Below are 15,869 nucleotides of genomic sequence, written 5' to 3' on the forward strand. Positions count from 1 at the left end.
AAAAAAAACAAAAAACTAAAACAAAAAACTGAGCAGATGTTGAAAGGATGACAGGCAGTTGCAGCAACAAAATGAAAGCTGAAACCTCTACAGTCAGTTTTAACTCTAACTTGCATTGCAAAGCAAGATTTGAATCCTCCAATTAAAATCTAATTATTTTTATTTCTGCAAAAAGTAAGACATTAAATTTCTTTATCCTTTTAATGACATTCTCTTTTAGCTTTAAGAATTTTGTTACTTCCCAAAATATATCTGACTAAAAATTTCTTGAGGCACTTTTTAGCCTTGCTGTCAAAGTATTTAGCACAAAACGTTATAAGGTTTAAGTTCTGAACATTCAGCTATACTCCACACACAGGCACAATAACACACAGTAGGGACAAAAAAACAATCTGAGTGATTGTAATAATTTTACCATTAAGCGATAAGGAAGGTCAGAAACTAGAGTAGAGTGTTGTTCTTGGCTTGAAATAGTCCCATTTCCTTGACTGGCATGTAAAGCTCACACTCACAGCTTTTATCTAGCAATGCAGTATGTAAATAGTTGAACTGTGGTCCCAAATGTAAAACAAGCCGAGTTAAAACCATAATAAAGGATAATGAAGAGTGGACATGAAGCCAATCACAACACAACTTGCAATCTCAATATGTGTGTGTGCTTGAGTACCGGAGAGAGCAGTAGGAACAGTAAAAAGAAAGGCCTAGTTTACACATGTACAGTTTGCAGCATTCAATTTGAATGAATTGAATGCTGATTTAATACTCGCACATGTCTAAATGCTAGTGCATCTACATCCTGATTTTGCTGCACATTTAGCTTCCTAAATAGCTGCCTCCCCCTGTCCTATGGCCATTTTCTCATTCACTTTGTAGTGTTCTAATTGTGCTAATGTCTAAATGTCAAGTAAATGGGCGCTTACGTGCCAGTGAGTAGAGCAGTGCATGCATGTGTATCTGCGTGTCTAATCTGATGTGTGTACCTTGTGAGTCCACCGGGAGGTGTAGCCGTGGGCTGACTCACTCTACAGTTGGCTGATTGAACTAACATCTAAATGTGCGCTAAATATCTTCTCACAAATTCAATTAACTTTACCTTTCCCCCGGCTGCCTCTGGACACCTTAACAGCCATTTTACTCAACTATAAATAGACTGGACATGGGACCTTGGTTGACGGCATGCTCGTGTGTAAGTATGTGTGCCCCTTTGTTTCTGGTCTTTTGTGAACCGCTTTGAGAATTACACCTTCAAGTGTAACATTTTAGCATTACCAAGAGGTTATGCTTAATAGTATGGATGCCTGGCAGGCAGGGAGGATGCCTTCAAACCTCTGTGAGCTGATTGCCCTTGAGCCAAAAGGACAACTCACTTGAAGCTGGTAATGATCTAGATCCAAGATTTCGACTATCTCAACCTAAAATGCAATAAAAAGATGTCATTTAATCAAATTCTATATTTTAACAGTTAACTCTACCATTTTGCATGAATGGGTTCTTCTAGAGCTGCTACTTTAGAATGAAATAGCTACATTTTGACAATTGCAAGGATATGAGGACATGAATTCATGTTTGTGCAGCTCAGTGAATGTTAATGTAGTTTTGTGTGTGTGTGTGTGTGTGTGTGTGTGTGTGTGTGTGTGTGTGTGTGTGTGCAAGATGCAAGAATGAATATCAAGATCTGATAACATCTTAGAGTTTCCTTACTTGAACCAATCCAGCTAACGACTTTCCAAACTCATTTTCAGTAAATGGCTGCAGCACAGCTACAGGAAATTAGAAAAGTGTAATGAATTTAAAAAAAAAACTGAGGAGGGACAGAGAGGCACTACCAGATAGAAAGAGAGCAAAAGGGCGATCGAAAAAAGTTTAAAGTGTAAAAGCTACACAGAAAGCAAAAGAGGGAAAATAAAGACAAATGTAATAAACGCGAGAGCCAAACCACACTTTGTATATGGCGTCAAAGTTGGCGGCCAAGCCGACGGCCTAAGTTGCTATAGGCAGGCATCGTCGTGGTAACAACAACGTCACTGTAGCAACCACAAGCTGATGTCATCTGAGGCTGCCGTATGCCAGTGGTTAGTGATCGTTCTGTCCTCACAATACCCTACTGAAGTGAGACTGAAGGCATGAAATGACAGAGTATCTGGTAATTCTGTTAAATCTGGATCACTGTTGTTGTAACCAAATCTATTCCCATCCAAACCACAAGGTTTGCGCATATCTGAGGATTTTGTGATATGAATATACATGCTAAGAATGAGTTTTGGTAGCAGTAGGCTTAGTCTGTGCTGTGATTAGGACTCAAGGGGGAGTGAGGTCAGACATCTGTTGATACGCTGTGGACAATTCTTGAATGTAGTGCTAATTAAGTGCCACGTATATGTAATCATCTGTGTTCTCACTTTTTGCTTTTAGTGGATTAAACTTAAAGTTAAGATTTTGAATGAACTACAACATGGACGACTCATGTGTTTTATTGTTATTTTCCTTGCCCAAATACATATTTGACATTATTACTGAATAAACAATTTTCCTAAGTAGGGTTCTGAAAGTCAGGAAGACCCTCAGTTATTATTAGTATGATTCAAGGACACATTTGGTTCAGTTGCTTCACTCATCCTTTATCTGCACGGGACACACAGCCGCTGACTGACACATGTCATTTATTTCAGGTTTAAAGCTATGACCTTTTTGTTTTCCTCACAGTCTGGTATATCAGTTGTAACATCCTGTGTGGCTGACTAGACCAAACACCAAGAACTGTGGTTTTAATTCTACTTAACTAAAACAAAAACAAATACTTGGCTTATTGGCAAAGAATGGAAAATAGAAAGTCTCACCATCGCATGTAAAGTCTGGTGTAGCCACATCCTGGATAGGAATCTCCTTCAGGAAGGCTGGCTTCTGACAGCGGGGATTTCCACTCACCACCCTGGTCTTCTTTAGCCATTGACCCAGCCAGGCCAAGTGACAATCACACACATACGGGTTGGACAGAAGATTACTAAGGAAATAATGAAGGACAGATGAGAGCAAGAGAGAGAAAAGGAAGGAAATAAATAAATCAGGGTGAGTTTAAGAGAGAAGAAATATACGCCAAAATGGGAATTCTCTTAAAATCCTACCGCACAAAGTTACATAACATTCTTACAATATAAGGTATTTATCATCACAAACATTTTCCTTGACTTTGCATCCAGACACCTCGCACACCCCAAATTAGACTGTGACATACAAGCAGCACAACAAAATGACAGCGAGAAAAGCAACAACGACAAAACAGACTTTGTTTTGTATTTATTTTGGAAGCCGTTTAGAGGGATAATAATGGCAGTGCTTTATATGGTATTTTGGTGAGTGATACATTTGAATAAATTTAGATAGAAGACAAAGCAAGCCAAGGGCTAAAGGGGAAGGGGAAGGGAATGAGGAAAGGTTATCGGTTGTTTTTATTCATTTTGCAAAGAACAAGGGAGATGGAGAGAGAAAAGGAAAAAGTGGCAGATTGAGAAATAGGGAAAAAGAAAGAAAAGAGAAAAGGTTATCTGCTCATTTTATTCATTTTTGATCACCACCTCTCTCTGCATTTTGTTGCTTTTGTAACACAGTTCATGTAATATTTATGCTGAGCCATATTTAAACTGAAAAGGGTGGAAAGGACGCATTAGCAGCACATACGAGACAGGCAGCATACTTAAGCCAAAGCTGCTCTGGGCATCTAAAATCTTGTGGTACATCCAAGTTATAGGTTTGTTGTGGCTTTTTAAAATCATTATTATAGTTAAAAGTTCATTCTTAAATGTGTGACCAATGTGTTGAATGCAAACATTAAAGGTAAGAACAAATCCTGGCACTCATCTAATATTTGTGGGCAACTTTGTAACAGCTGAAGCTTGACAATGTTGCTTTCCGATTTTGTTTTGGCCCCTGGCATTTTCTTCTCAGCTCACCGCCAATGATTTAGATTCAGGAGCGTTCAGCAATGTCTTTCAGAAATATCAACAGTGAGCTACACAGAAAAAGAGATTTAAGGATGCTGTTACAGTAGGTGGTGCACCCAAGAAGAGAAAAGAACATTGCTTTCTCTTTTGCTACCTTAGCCTCAACTGATGAGAAAATTTAAGGAAACACTTTTGTGAAGTATAACCATTGGTATTGTAGAAAGCCCCCGTGTTGTGTCTAAAGATGTGCAAGTGTCACATTGCTGCTCACTTTGTCCTCTGCTAAACTAATAAACCTAAATGCTGCTATATGTGCTATAATATTAATGGGGTGCTGCCACAGATAGGGACAAGTTATTTACTCATTTCCTTGTAATGAATTGACCTCACTGCATGGCAACTAAACCTAAGCTAAATCCCTTCCTTCCCTTTCTGCGTGTTAATCTTTTAATTACATGGACAAACTCTATAGGGAAACGAAGCACTAAGAATGGAGACAGATATTCGAAAGAGCGGGTGTGAGAGAGAAATCGAGGAAAGATAGGGGGGGAATGAACAGAGGGTCTAGAAATAAAAACGATCCATCTTTCTTTCATGCCAGACAGCAAGCAGATGTTTGAATACAAATCAAGTGTTACTACAAAGCCAGTGAAAAACACGCTGAAACAAAGAATGAATGTGTCAAAGGATGAAGGAAATTTGATATCTTATAATTATTAACACTGAGAGACTCTGACTTTATGCAACAATAAATATATCTGTCCTCATCCTCTGTGTCCACATTTTCCCTTTCATGTCTTCCATCCTTGTTCCCAAAAGAGTCAGGCAGGAACTTGAATCAGAGATGACAGGTACACAGCAGGACAGAGAGCAAGAACAAAAGGTGGAACAAGGGAAGGAAGCACAGAGAGAAATAAAGACAGCAGAGAGGATGTGAGAAGACTTTTTTTCTTTGCAAAGTCTGTCTACCTTGTGAGGAAAAAAGAATCAACCTTTCATGTTTTATTAAGCTGATAAAATCTATTATTTACAACATGAGTGGTCAAGTGATTGAAGAAAAAAAAACAGTCATTCACTTCTCAGGCTTCCCAATCTCTTTGTCCTGAGAAAAATGGTAGGTGGCCGGTTAGTACTTATCATAGTTTTATTGGATTAGAGTTATTATCTGCAGTTCAGTGTAAAGACTTAACACCAATCAGCATCACACAAATTAAAGCATGCTTGAAAAAAAAAAAAAACATGCACCAAGCAGATAAACGAATAAACAAATACAGCGATTCTAGAATTCATGTCTTGTCGTAGCAGGTGTGAATCTTTGGGAAGATAACAGCAAGCTTGCAATTGCTCTTGTGTGTGCCAATGTTGGTGTGGGCGTGCAGATGCTGAAAAATATTTAGCTTTGATAACAAATGCCCCGGGATTCAGACCAATCTAGTCGATAATGATGGAGAGCATCTGTGAGGAGAATAGTGTCCAGAGAACAACATGTGTGCAAACGTTGGGGCGGGAATGTGAGGTGTGTGTGTTGCTTGGAAGACAACTCCCACAGCAAGGCTATGAAAAATTAGGGGATAGAGGAAGATAGTGAGAGGCAGAAAGAAAGAAGCAAAGACAAACAAGCAGTGAGATTGGAAGACAGAGACAAACAGATAGTGACACAAATTGAGAGATGGGATAAATGATGGGATGGAAATGAAAAAACAAAACAGGAAAATAAGCGACAAAAAGGAGAAGAAATTGTGACGGGTGTGCCTTACATGGTGGACAGGGAGTGCAGGGTGGAGAATGATCCCGGGGCGATGCTGGAGATCCTGTTGTCATACAGTGACAGCAGACGGACGGAGCTCAGACCTGTAAAGGTACTGTTGTCAATACAGCTGATCTGGTTGCTCCGTAGCATGCTGAAACACAAATACAATAGATTAACAAATGAAAGCAAACACAATGCTTACTACTTGCTCTTTTTAACTATCAATGTCACAAACTACATTAAAGTCAAGGCTTAAAATAATCCAGTTTCACATTTCTAACCTACTTAATATTAAGTTTAAAAAAATGTACTAATAAAATAAGGAAGGCTAGATAAAAAGAGACAGCTCAGCGAGATAAACGAATACAACCTATAATGACATGGACAAAAGATAAAAGAGAAAGGAGTCGATTTAAACCAGTCCCTATAGGACAGCCGTGACAGACTCTGTAATATGACATTAGCCTTTGACATACAGTCATGTGGGATCATGCTAAGTGAGTTAGTTAGCATTAGCAATCTCTGGGACAAGCTAACCTAGTTAGCAAGGCTATTACTGGAGCAGGGAGCCCTCTTTACATAATACAGAGACAGCCATGATACCATTAGAGAGTCATTAGGCAGCATATATATACATGATAAGATTAGCTAGTCATTACTGAGTATACACAGACAACATTAGTTCGTGATTTTATACACTACCCTGTAACCCCTAATTGGACACTAGGCTCTTTAAAGTGGGTGTCCAAATTGGAGGAACAACAATATGCTGTCATTAGCCTTAATTTCAATGTGAGTGAGTAAACAATGCTTTCTTTTTTAGTCCAGGGAAGAAAAACGCACTACTATGTCAGGTGCTAATACAAACTGTACTCTGTTAGAAGTCTTTGACAGAAAGCTAGTACTGATGTTATACAAAGAAAAAAAGGAAATAAATAAATAAAGACATGTACTGACTGATCTTATAAAAGAAGAATAGCCCTCTTTTTAAACATGCACGCAGAGACCAAATCTTTTTAAATATCATTAGAGATGAAGATGAAGAAGTAGAATGTAATAGCCTTTAAAAGCCAAGAATAAATGTTGTTATATAAATACAGTAAAAAAAAACTTTCATATAAAAATTTGTCTTCTGTTGGTAATATGAATAACAGGGCTGCGCTGATTAGAGTGACAAATTGATTCCAAAGATTGGACAAATATAAAATATGTCAAACAGGACTGACCTTAAAAAAATGTCATTTGAGTGGGATCTTGAATTCAAAATAATACTTTTGAACCACATTTTAAACAATTAGGTTTACATATTTTTTCAGAACAGGTGTCATTTACACAAAAACTATGTTCAAGCATGGTGTGCATAGATTATTTTCACATTCATGGGTTGGACTGCAACTGTAGAATGGGCCCTTGTGTTCAGTGGTATACAATTATTTGCCTACATCCTAGCATAAAATCAATTTTCTTCACACAGACGCGCGTTTCCATTATCCTAAACCCATTCTAACTTCTAAATGAAGTTTTCGTGGTAAAATTTAAGACTTATTACACAACAAGTACACACATATACACTGCTGAGAACTATACTTACAGGGTTTTCAGGCCACTGAGGCCTCTGAACATGCGTCCTTGTAATGCAGTCAGTTTGTTCCCCGTTAGCAGCAGCTCCAAAACTCCACCTGCTCCATCAAATGCCCCTTCGCGGATGTCTTTCAGTTTGTTGTTGCTCAGGTTGCTGCAGGAAAGATCACACAACATTCATAACATTTTTACTTTTGTATTTAGATATTTTACCTGTACATGTTTGCTTTAACCATCATGCACGTTTTTCTAACACAACCGACAGGAGCAACAAGATAATGGAAATGCAGGCACGCAGCATTTTGAAGACACAGACCTGCATGCAAAGCATTCCCAGTTTAATTGCAGTAATTAATCATGTCCCTTCAACTATTAAATGTTAACCTTCTTTTCTTTCATCTTAATATCCTTCTCTTGGACATTAGATATTCAGATAACAGAGCCTGCCATCACTATATCTGATAAAACACACAGCAAGCGTGTTCACATAAAACTAAAAGAACAAAACAGCTAAAAATGGCTCCTTTTTCTCTTCCATGGACACAATGAGAGAAATGAAAAGGACGAGTGCTTGGCCTCAAAGACAATAATTGGGGATGATAGCTATCACACATACTGTAGTTTTCATTCATAGGTCAATTGTGTTTCCTGTTATCGGGTTTACTGAAGATGAGAGAAGGTGGAGGATGAGACTGGAAAGACAGGTTTAAAAAAAAAAAACGTATAAAATAAAAACAAAAAAGTGTGATAGCAAATGTAAGGATAAGAGAAAATGTGAGGTAGGGAGAGGAGAGGCGAGGAAAAGGAGAACAGGAGGAAGGAATTGAGAGAAGGAAAATGGAAATGAGAGCTCGCCAATCTATATTGTCAGTGACACTGCTAGATGGTTAGCAATTTCCTCTCCAATAAATCAACTTCTGGTCTTTGCTCTGTCTTTCTCTATCTCTCCCTAACACACACACACACACACACACACACACACACACACACACACACACACACACACACACACACACACACACACACACACACACACACACACAAGCACAAACCTAGAGTAGTTTGTAGATAAGAACTGACTGTAAATCTGAACGAAGGCCCATCTTCTATTTCCATTTCATATTTGCTTCCTGCGTACCTCCAATCCACCCTTCCCTTTTCTCCATCTCTGTGTTCTTCCCATCCTCTTGCCTGTGCTCAGTCTATCTTCTTCCGGTATCTCTTCTATTTTACTTTCCTCTTTTCCTTTGCTCTTTTTTATTCTTTCATTTTTCTCTTCAGTTTTACTTTTGGCTTCCAGTTTCATTCTCTTTCTCGCATCTTTTAAACACCTTCTTATTTCTGTCATGAATACTGAATCAATCTCATCACTTATTATCAACATAAAGAGCAAAAAAAGACTAAAAAAAGAAAAACACAGCCAAATATCCTACTTTATTATCTTCAGATAAATAATACCTCCATTTTCTATGCCAGGTCCACTTTACATAATTTTTAGAGGAGTAAGAAATTACTGGACTTGAAACATATAATGGAAGTGCTTCTTTAAAAAAAAAAAAAAAAAACTTACATTTTCCTCAAATTAGGCAGCTTCTTAAAAATCCCCGTGGCCTCCAGGACAGCAATCTCATTGTCGTTTAACCGCCTACAGAGAGGAAGATGGAGAAAGGGAGTTAGATGTTTATTCTTTCATGAAACAAACTGCTTTAGTGCACACAAGTGAATTTCCACATACACCGAGAAAAAACAGGCAACAAATAAGGGCGGGATGGCCACATGTAAGCTGAGAGGACTTCAGAGACTTCTCAAATATGATGCAGCACAAAACAACAGAGGGATGAAAAAATGAAAAGAAGAGAAGAGAAGAGAAGAGCAATGAATCTTTTATATGTAGTCATCAATAGCCACACTGCCCTAAGCCAAGAGAAAACAGTTTGAGAGATAGGAAGCTAGACATCTGGTTTATTGAGGTAATTTGTACTAAAAGGGTGCTGCTAAAAGGATGCACTTTGTGTACGTGTATGTGTGAAAGCAGCAGAGCAAGAAAAATCCACGAAAGAAAGTGAAAGTTCAGCTCAAGGGGACAATTTGTAACGAGATATGAGGGGGTTAAAAGATGGATCGGCCTGGATAAACACAGACTGAAATAATACACTGAAAAGCCTGAAGTAGATTCTGATGGTAGGAGAATGATGCCTCTTTTATTGGTGCGTTTATTTGCATATTTTGACAGTATCAAAAACACATCTGATCTCTTCATCATCTGATCTGGCCCCAATGTGGCCTGACAATGTACAGCACATTTAATAAAGTGCCTATAATTCTCATAAGACTGATGTCATACTTATTAAATGCTCCCAAGGCCAATGTCAAGGATTTTTATGACTAGCAGAAAGAGTCCCAAAGACAGACAGATGAGACAAAGAGAGCAAAAAGTATATAAGCCCTCAGCTGAACCACAGCCTTCCCTGATTTCCCCTGATAAGGCAGGTTACAGGCCATGAACTGACAGCTTGTGTGTTTGTTACTGTGTGCTCACGTTTGTGGCCTTCAGAAAATACTGGGTGGTTGTGTTCTTAAGGAAAAGGAAGGATAGAGAGAGAAAGGGTGTAGAAAATACTAGAAACTCTGATGTGCCCTCTAACCAACCATAAAGGACAAAGTATACATTTCTGACATGACGTACCCTGGGGACGGATAGAGAGAAAAGGAGGGAGGATTGGCGAGGCTCACAGTGAGAAAAAGAACCAAAGAGAAAAAGAGAGACGGATAAATTGGGGGCTAATGGTCTGTGTAGTGCTGGCATTATTAGTTATCTAAAGTGGCAGCCGTGGCTGAATTCACCATCATACAACTAACCTCCATAAGTAATACTGTGACAACCATCCTGTGTGTGCCTTAATGCTGTAGTATCCCCATCCCCTGGAGCTTTCCTACATTACTATCACACTGACAACCATAGCAGAAGTTCTCCATCCTTCTCCTACATTAAAAAAGCTGCCGGTGATTTAACATTATTAGGTAAAACTTTTTTTTCTGGCTGGATTCCAATTTCCTCTTTCCTTAACTTACTGAATATGTGATTAAGATTAGTCAAGGTGCTGAAAGTAAAATGAGCTGATTTTAGCACAACACTTTTTTCTTGTGTTCTGAATCAAAAGTCAAAGATTGTCATGTATTTTATTGATTAAAAGCTGTGTTTTTTCAAATCACATCATTATATTTTATGTTAATTTTGCTATTTTTTCCCCGACAATCTCTATTAAATTACTTAACCTTTCTCTCTGAAGAGATACAACCTTCATATCATCACTTTTTTCGCTTTTTTTCAAAAAAATCAGGAGTGAGTTGAAGGAAATGTTTCCTTTTTTTTCCTGGTTAGTGAAAAATATAATGATATGCTGATCCAAGTTCCTTTTTTCCATTAAGCTGGCAGTAATTTTCATGCTGTAATAGCCTATTGGGACATGGTGGCATATTGAAAAACCATGCATGGATCAAGGTAGATTTGGACCACATTCCATAAGCAGATGGTGATGTCTTGAAATGTGTGATTTTATTCAAAAAGTATCAAAATAACCTCAACTAATAAGAACCTGTCATTAGGAATTGCTTTAACAATTAAAAAAAAAAACAATTGTAAATAACCTTTCTGGTAATTATTACAGATTAACAGTCTAACTGTTGTAAATGTTCTTTTGTCTGTGTTTTAAAACCCACATGAAATCATACAGATATTACAGTATTCCTGTAGTGTTATCTGTTACTCATTTTTAAGCTGGAAAGTGAATGATCAATGGGACTATTCAGTATTCTAGTGTGAGACCCTTCACCAGACATGATGATGGCTCCTTTGGGACTTAAGGGAGATGGAAAAGACTGCTGAGGAGCATTTTGGTCTGAGAGCTAAAAATCAAGTGACATTCATGATACTGCACTGAGAGAAGCAGAGAGAGACAAAAAGGACATGCATAGTGTATATGTGAGTTTTTGACTTTCCATCTACACAGGCCTTAAAAACTTTACTACTATTCAATGGCACATGATTGCCATATGTATAAGTGGGTGTTTTAGTCTCTGCATATGCTCCTAAAAACATGAAAAGCTTCTTTGAGATTTTGTGGTACGTCAAAGGGTGTGTCTTGTTTTACTGTTTACAGCTTTTTGAAGAGCTTGCACATATATGTAATATTGTATATCTATATAAAACAGTAAGGCCAGCTGACTTACAGGTCTGTGGTGTGTTCAGGGATGTGTGGCGGTATTCGGGTCAACTTGAGATTGGAGCAGTCAACCACTGTGCCTTCACAGCGACACTTCTCTGGACAGACCAGGTCCTGGAAACATTCCCCACTCAGACGGCTGCGATAGTCCTCCTGACCTGCAGATCAGAATTTGGGGTAAAAAAGAAGAAAAAAAATGTAACTAGGAATAACAATGAAGAGGAAGACAGAAGAAAAAACAGTTAGGAAGAGAAGGGATGGAAAAAAGGAGGTAAATTATGGCAATAGCGAATAGGCACAAAGGGAGGAAAAGACAGAAGGAAAGAGGAAAAAAGCTCAAATAAGACACCATGGACACAAGAATTCAAACTTATATAAACATAATCCCATTTATATAATCATTTACATCATTTTATATTTAGAAAAACAAAAAGAAAATCAACATTTTTGTTATTCTTCTCCCAGGCTATCTGGCTGAACTGTTTCCTGAGAAGTTTCATTGTTTGTAAAATTCTTGCACGGTCACAATTCAGCTGTGAAAAAGTTATAAAATAACCTGCCAGAATGAGCAACACCAAAACAAAACTCCTCCATCTACTTAAAACAGCAGGCTGCAGTTGTTGCTACAGCTCTGTACTGCAAGCAGGCACCGGGCTGATTCAGGGAGCAGTAATTCTGCATGGCCACTGCTGTAAATCAAGTTAACGAACAGATATCCAGGTGGGTTTATGGAATCACCTTGTAGATAAATGTGGTTTAACCCCGGATGTTTTTGTTTAACAAGGTGAGCCAGAGACCACTTCTGTTATTTAGATATAATATGAGCAGATATTATTTATGACTGCGAGTGCCTGTAGAATAGACCCGGTTTGCATCATGCAGCGCGTGCGTTCATGCATCACATACTGTACTCTCATTATAGTTCACGCAGTTATCATTATCTCTTTTTCTTCCCCCTGTTCTCTCTTTGTTTATCCATCTGCTCTCTGTCAATTTAATCTTTCCTTCATTTTACTACTCTTCATTCTTACATTGGCACAAAGTATTCTCTGCCTCCGGTCTGTTTTCATGACTCATTTGCTCATTGTTAAACAACTAAGACCACCTATTGAAGGTTTTCTTTTCTTTTTTCAGCAAATGATCAGTGCCCTTCAAGTGATGTCTGTCTTTTGAGAGACATGGCTAGCTTCCTTCAATGGAAGATGTTTTTGGAATGATGTCTCTGGGCTGTCTCTAACCTTGTTGGTTAAGTTGGGTAGGCTGACAGAGAGCAAAGAGGAAGGTAAAGTTCGGATGAAAGGGAAAGAGAATAATAAAGGGGAATTAAGCAAAGACCGGAAGGTGGGTTTTTTTATCATCTTAATAACAGTAATGGCTGAATTTATCTTAGCAGACACAAGGGTGAGAGGTGTGTAGGGCTACAGAGGTGATGGAATATTTGTGCAATCATGTGGCTTTGGAATAATTGGAAAAATTGGAAAAACTTCACATGGACCTCCTCGTCAAGTTAGAGAAAGAACATGTAAAGTCTGAGATAATTTCGTTGCAGAGCACACACACAAATACATATTAGATAAAGTACATATCTGGCTGGTGGCAGTCGAGAAAGTTTAACAGTAGAAATTTTAAATATTGTGTATGGTTTTTTATCTTACATTAAATTTTTAATAAGGTCGCAATTACTTGCTGGTATCCAACTGAAGAGAGACCTAGACACTGGAAAAGGGACTAGTTCTTTTCTACTCTACTTGAGTTGTATACTGCAAAGAGAAAGCAGTCTTGTTTCTACATACTGGGCGACAAAATAAATCTTGTCTGCAGCATCAGTTTTGTTTCCACATTCCAACCTAAAATCATAGAAACACATCAAAGCTGGCAGAACAAACAAAAACCAGAGGAAAATGGGACTATCTAAGGAGCACATGAATGCACAATAAGCCATGCTAACCACTGAAACACTGACATGCGATCGGAGAATCTAAATGTGAAGAAAACAAGCATTCATTTTAATGTGCTTTGAAGCATTACAAGGAGATGTTTCCAAAGCAAAAGCACAATGACAAAAGTAGGAGCATCTGTTTAAATGCAATTTTAGAGTTCAAATTTATGCTTGCAGTTTTGCAATCAAGGTGAACTGCGAAATGTGGATGTTTCTCAATTCACTTAAATGTACCCTGTGGAGTTTTTGAGCAGGAGTATCACCATAAAGATTTCATTTAAAAATGTGTCCACTTCTGGTTTATGTTGTGCAAGTGCACAGTATCAAGAGTACACATGGGTGCACACTGGCAATTTAGTTCAGACCTACTGACCAATTAAGTTTTGGTGCAAGCAAAAAAATAAAGAAAGTAAAAAAAAAAGGAAAAGACCAAGAATAAATTGAAAGCTACGTACAAACAGATAATACTTGGAAATAAACACCCACTTGAATTGTGTTGGTTTACAAGAAAACTCCACAGGGCATCACAATGAGATAAGCAGGAGAAAACTAGTAGGTGTTGATAGTCAGCCCTGATTGTATTTTAATGTCAAATGTCAGTTTATGACTCATTTATTTCAACCACAGTCATACTCACATATTACAAGCCCTACAGATAAATGCAAACAAAGGTTAAATGTTTGACCCAGTTTTTGCTCCAAGGTGTGTGATTGGCTGGGAGAGGCAGGTAGGTGTGTGCTAGGCGGTCCCTGGCGCTTGACGGAACCATGTGATGTTACAGTAGGCGGGGCCACATGGTTAGATCAAGCACAAGAGACAGCTGCACAAGAACCAATCAAAATGCAGGTCCACACAGGAGGAAGTTGGGGCAACAGAGAGCTGCACCAATCAGTCAGGGGGCAGGGTCCATACAGGACAGGAGAGGCAACAGACAGCCGCAGATCCACACAGGGAGGGTGGCAGGATCAGAGAACTGCCCACCAATAGCAAGAATATCCACAAAGGTCCAGAGAGGAAGAGGAGATGCAGGGAGAGGCATGGGACTGCAGAGAGGAAGGGCCAAAGCAAAGACGACAGCCATAACCAAGTTTAGGGGAATTTGTAATCTGGTTATCTTGATTACCTCAATGGGCAGAGCACAAACATTAAGAGATTGAATACCACTGAGATCTTAAGCTAAAAATATAGCATGTGTGCCCACGCCACCACAAGCACTTTGGATAAAACCTCTTGCCATTTAATGGTATTGGTTATGCTGTTAATGGTGTGCCCATTTGATCCTGGGAACACACCATTTTACAGAGCAGAAGGGGTGAATATGTTATGTAAAAAAATATCCACTCTTACAGGCACACTTTTTATGGCACATTGACAGATGCTGTGATGGTTGCAGTAAAAACAATCATTCTGGTGCTTTAAAAGTTTGTTTTTTGATCAACTTTTTTCAGCTCTTCTGTTTTCTGCAAATTTTAGGTTTTAGATATAAAACAAAGCATTACTAATAGGGTGTCGCCCTTGATAACATAACGCTGGTATGCAACGCTGGTCTGCTAGAAAAAAAGCAAAGGAGATTCTCACTACAGTGTATATGCTTTACTTATAGTGTCTAAATGAGTGATTTGCCTAAAACCAGTTTGACACAACAGAGCTTCAACAGTTTGTAGAGGATTATATTTTTCCAGTACTAGTATTTCTGACAGGAAAAAACAGCGTGGAAAAAGCCACTACAGATAAGCAGTTTTAATGTTTAGTGTAGCCACACACAGCTAGATAGACGCACATACACACGCACATAATTTCGTTCACACAAGTGAGCAATCACAGTCTATGGACAGTCCCTGCTGAGTTAGTTATTGTGCTGCGTCATACTGAATTGGTCTGTGTTGTAATTAGTGAAACCCATGGCTCCTATCAAAGGAAATAACAGCAAGACAACACTACCACAGAGACAAGAACTGTGGGTGTGTGTCTGTTTAGTAGTCGATTTCTGTTTTTATTTATGCACTTTTAATACTTCATATATTTGTAATGCTTTAAATGTGAAATGTGACATTTCAAGTTTAACCTGATTGCTTTACACCTGTTTTTCAGGCATGCTTACCTGCATTTTTCATTAGCTGTGTGTTCTGCTTAGATAGATTCTGTTTACATTTACACAGCAAAAATCTAGGGAAATTCACCCAGCAGCTAGGTTTGCAAAACAATTTTGTGTACAAATTTTGGATACATGATTGGCTTGTATAGCAGTGTCTGTGTAAAGTCATCTCCTACCTGTGCACCTGAACTTCTTTCCCTTCACCTGGCTTATTCGTTTGTTAGCCAGCCTTCTGGGGTGGCTGCAGCGTGCTCCGCTTGTCTCAATTGGGTTGTCAAACAGGTAGTCTGCCAGCCACTTCAGGTGACAGTCACACATAAAGGGATTCTGGGCCAGATGACTG

General features: G+C 38.6%; 1 protein-coding gene across 1 annotated transcript in view; it reads right to left on the minus strand.

Annotated features, from left to right (window-relative positions):
* slit3 (slit homolog 3 (Drosophila)) overlaps nt 1-15,869 on the minus strand; it is a 233,364-nt gene that overhangs the window by 38,701 nt on the left and 178,794 nt on the right. Inside the window, exons 14-19 of the mRNA XM_031732754.2 lie at nt 15,703-15,866; nt 11,500-11,650; nt 8,840-8,914; nt 7,280-7,423; nt 5,696-5,839; nt 2,838-3,001 (exon numbers count right to left, since the gene is read on the minus strand). Of these exons, the coding sequence (XP_031588614.1) occupies nt 2,838-3,001; nt 5,696-5,839; nt 7,280-7,423; nt 8,840-8,914; nt 11,500-11,650; nt 15,703-15,866 (842 nt within the window). The remainder of the gene's footprint in view (nt 1-2,837; nt 3,002-5,695; nt 5,840-7,279; nt 7,424-8,839; nt 8,915-11,499; nt 11,651-15,702; nt 15,867-15,869) is intronic.

The sequence above is a fragment of the Oreochromis aureus genome, linkage group 2 (genome assembly GCF_013358895.1).
Source record: "Oreochromis aureus strain Israel breed Guangdong linkage group 2, ZZ_aureus, whole genome shotgun sequence".
NCBI classification, from domain to species: domain Eukaryota; kingdom Metazoa; phylum Chordata; class Actinopteri; order Cichliformes; family Cichlidae; genus Oreochromis; species Oreochromis aureus.